The 4,026-nt window shown below is 38.7% G+C and overlaps 1 protein-coding gene across 1 annotated transcript in view; it reads right to left on the bottom strand.

Moving 5' to 3' along the window:
* Positions 1 to 1,199: 1,199 nt before the first annotated feature.
* The window catches only part of spam1 (sperm adhesion molecule 1), an 8,427-nt gene continuing 5,600 nt past the window's right edge, over positions 1,200 to 4,026 (bottom strand). Inside the window, exon 3 of the mRNA XM_014007943.1 lies at positions 1,200 to 1,643. Within this exon, the coding sequence (XP_013863397.1) occupies positions 1,314 to 1,643 (330 nt within the window). The 3' untranslated portion in view covers positions 1,200 to 1,313. The remainder of the gene's footprint in view (positions 1,644 to 4,026) is intronic.

Below are 4,026 nucleotides of genomic sequence, written 5' to 3' on the forward strand. Positions count from 1 at the left end.
CAATAAAACAATGCTGTGAACAATCCTCGATTTCTACAAGGAGCAGAAATCAAAGGTTAAAAAATATATATACAAAAGTGTAGTATGACCAGTGACTTTGACAAATAGGCAGAAGACAGAACTTGAAGTGTCAGTTGTGAAATGTTAAGATTCTACTTAGAGATGACATGGAAAGGTTTAGAAATGAGCTCATCAGAGGTACGGCACAGATTAATAACTAAGAGATAGTGTTAGAAAGACCAGATTGAGATGATTTGGACATGTGCAGAGGAAGCACAGATGCCTTATTGGAAGAAGGATGTTATACCTAGATCTACTAAAAACCTTAGGGCAGTGGTTCTTAACCTGGGTTCGATCGAACCCTAGGGGTTCGATGAGCCAGTCTCAGGGGTTCGGTGGAGCCTCTGCCGCGGAGGTAAAGACACACTTGTGTAAAGTTGTGACGACACGCCCCGCTTGGCCATGACTTGCTGCAGAGGATCACGTGAGATTGCTTGGCCAATCAGTGCTGGCCCCAAAAAAGTATTTTGTGGATTCAAAACGACAAAAAAAAAAACAATTAACTTTCAAATTAAAAAAGTTATTAAAAATGTTAAACCCGTCAAAAAATCCTAATTTATTTTTTATTAGTAAGATAGCAAAAAAATATTTTTTGTGGGGCTGAAATATTTTTGGGGGCCAGAATAAAGTCATACTGTAATTTGTTGTGAGTTCATGCACTGTGTTGGCTTTGTTCTTTGAGCAAGGTGATGTTCATGCACGGCTCATTTTATACACCAGTAAAAAAAAAAAACCATATACCTATGGCTTGAATTTGGGGAAAAAAATCATATTTTGTTTATGACTAAAAAGGGTTCAGTGAATGCATGTACGAAACTGGTGGGTTCGGTACCTCAAAAAAAGTTTAAGAACCACTGCCTTAGGGACTACAGTAAACACTGTATTTATTCTCTCCTATGTTTCCACTCACTGGCGCCCAGGTTGACAAGGTGCAAACGATGACATGGGCCATGGTCGGCATGGGTAAATGGACTTGGATCCCGATCATAACTGTTTTGCAGCTCTAGTTATTTTTTATTCTCTTCACACTGCATCACATCACTGAACTTTTCATTTGTCTTTTCTAAATGAGTTTTCTGTTCTTTGTTCTTTAGTGTTTTGTCACATGAAAAAAACACAACTGTTTATTATTGGTGCCCAATATCATTTTTATTTTTTGAGAAACATTTTGTTTATATCATATCAACTAGATAACAGTTTTGCTTCATCAATTTTAAAAATCAGATTTAACATAGTTTTACTTCCCTGATGGATTAAACAATGATGACTTTAATTTTGGTTGGCCGCACCAGCCTGGGAGCGCAGCGCCATCCGGCGTAGCACTGGCAGGTGAAGTTCTCAGCCCAGGCGCTCAGGTCGCTGGCGGCCGGAAAACCGACAGCCACGTACTTCCCTCCAGCTCGAAGAATGTGGAAGGAGATGGGATTGAGGTGTAGATAGTGAGGGGAGTCGTAGTTCCTCCTCACACAGCGGCCATTTCCCTGACACAAGAGCTCGCTGCAGAGCATGGCGGCAGCCGTCACGTTGGCGATGTACGGGTTGAAGGTGGAGCTCAGGTACTCAGACAGAGACTGGCAGGCAGCCTGGACATGAGAGGTGGACATCAGTGTGAACAGCTGGACAGTGGTTTGAGAAATCCTAAACAACCTGGACTGGAAACATGTTTTTATGTCTTGGTCACATTACCAACATGTTTAATGATGCTCGCTGTGAAATAATGGCTGCTTTGGTCAACATTTGTTTTCTAGATGTAACATCATCTCGTTATGTCACATTGAAACTGTTGTTCCTGACTCTCTGCTTCAATCACACCAAATTTTAACTTAATATCTGAAAAGAAATTAACTAAATTATAGCCATATTTGTGTTTTCTACATTCAGTTGACTGTGGCGGCCATATTGAAATGGTTGGGTTTCAAAGATGATCTAATCGTAAATATAAATTTAATTATTATTTACTGAAAGTTCCATTAAAATTTGTGGTTAAGGAGGTATTTTGTTTTCAGAAAGATAATTATTACCCTCTGAAATAAAGCTGTAAGCACTCAGAAAGAATATGTGTTTAGGTTCAGGCTCAGCTACATTAAATCTTTGCTCAGTTACTGTAAAACTGATTGAATTATGGCCATCGTTGTTTCTTATGCTTGGTTAGCTGTGGCAGCCTTCTTGACTTAGGTTCACGATGCATACTCAGTGACTACTTTCTGCTATTATGCCCAATGGTTCATGTGATATTTCGCTAACAGAGACACATGAGCACACCATAGTTTCTACACATATTTAACTTGGATATTTCAAACTTTTCCCATATTTAAATTTCCTGACTTTATCATATCCTTATCAAATCAACAAAAATGTGTTTTTAATGTTTCATTTTTAAACTTTGTCAATATTTTAAAATAAATTATGCAAGTTTCAAAATCAAAGCAGAAAATCGTTGTTTCGTTTGGCATTTCACATGTGACAACAAATCCCAAACATATTTACTGAAGGTTGCAGAGCTGAAACCAGACAGTGGAGTTTGAATTTGTTAATTTTTGTTCAAAAAACACAAAAGTCTCTTAAGATGAATTAATTTGTCATATGCAGTCAAACCAACAGTTTTTCACTAAAAGAAAAACCTCCTCAAACTAAAACCTTTCATCTCAGTGTCCTTGCTTCTTTAAAACCTCAGGTTCAAGCTCACAGTCTGAAGTTTGTTTTTCTTCTTCAGAACCTTATGAACATTCTTGGCTGAGAAATTGCATATTTTTGTATTTAACTTTCTTTGCACATGCTTTTTGTTCTTTATGGAGCCACCGAGGGGACAAGGTTTTTTTTTTTCCCTTTTGCGTTACCTCGCAATACTCTTTGCATTCCCATGCCAACGTTTAATATTTTGTGGAAAGTGTTTTAAATCAGACTTTTATTTTGAAATATTCATCTTCAAAACAGGATTGTGTCGCCACAAGTTCGGGAAACCTATGGTGATATTGCATGACTGTACAGAGTTAAAATATCTGCATATTATCTACATATAACTCCATGCCTGGATGTGATATGTTCATTCCGAAGCTGAATAGCCTATATGCCACGGTCATTAATGACGTATTTCCGGTAAAATTCTTGCCACGCTCCTCCCTTCCACTTCCTGTTTACTGCCTATGTTTTACCGTTAGCTGCTAGTACTAGTCCGTGAAAAAGTCACAAAAGTTAAAGCATCTGTGATCTACTGGTATAAAATGTGAGTTCTGTTGTGTGTCGTTGTGTCCACTAACCAGCAGGTACAACAGAGTAGTTAGTTTTTATCCTTTCCTTTAGATGAGGAGGTGACAGCTGTGGATCATAGCATTATAGGGAAAACTTATCTTTAAAAGCTCACGCTTGTGTTTGTAATCAGCATTTCTAACCTGAGGATATTCAAGAGTCAGCATCAGAAATGAGAAGACGGAGGTTACAAAAGGAAAATGTACATTTATCCCCTTTTACTGCCAAGACGAGAGAGGAAAGACCACCTCCACACAACAGCTAGCAGGAAGCTAACACAGCAGCTGGTATAGGTAGGTGTATGTGTGCGTTTGTGTTATATGAAATGTTTTTATGCGACTTAGTCATGAGTTTTATGGAAAAGTAAGAACTTGTTAGAGTGTATATTACAACGTAGACTAAAGCCGAGTGACGAGCGCCCCCCCTCCCCCCGAGTACCGAGAGCAGCAGAACCTCCACCTGATAATCATTACGTTTTCAGTTCACTAACATCGGGGAAAACGATCCAAACCAGACAAGTAGCCCATCAATTTAAAGCCCAGACTCTGCTCTTTCCAACAATATAAGTGTCGCAGCTCTACGTGAAAAATTCACAGAACAAGCAGCCACAGAATAGTGACAAAGGCTAAATACTGGAACCATAAACACGAACATCTTTCCTTTGTTTTTATGGCTTTAATCCACTTTGGAGTGATTTTTTTCCACTTGGCTGGACCTGTA

This window comes from Austrofundulus limnaeus, unplaced genomic scaffold (assembly GCF_001266775.1).
Source record: "Austrofundulus limnaeus strain Quisiro unplaced genomic scaffold, Austrofundulus_limnaeus-1.0 Scaffold46, whole genome shotgun sequence".
NCBI classification, from domain to species: Eukaryota; Metazoa; Chordata; class Actinopteri; order Cyprinodontiformes; family Rivulidae; genus Austrofundulus; species Austrofundulus limnaeus.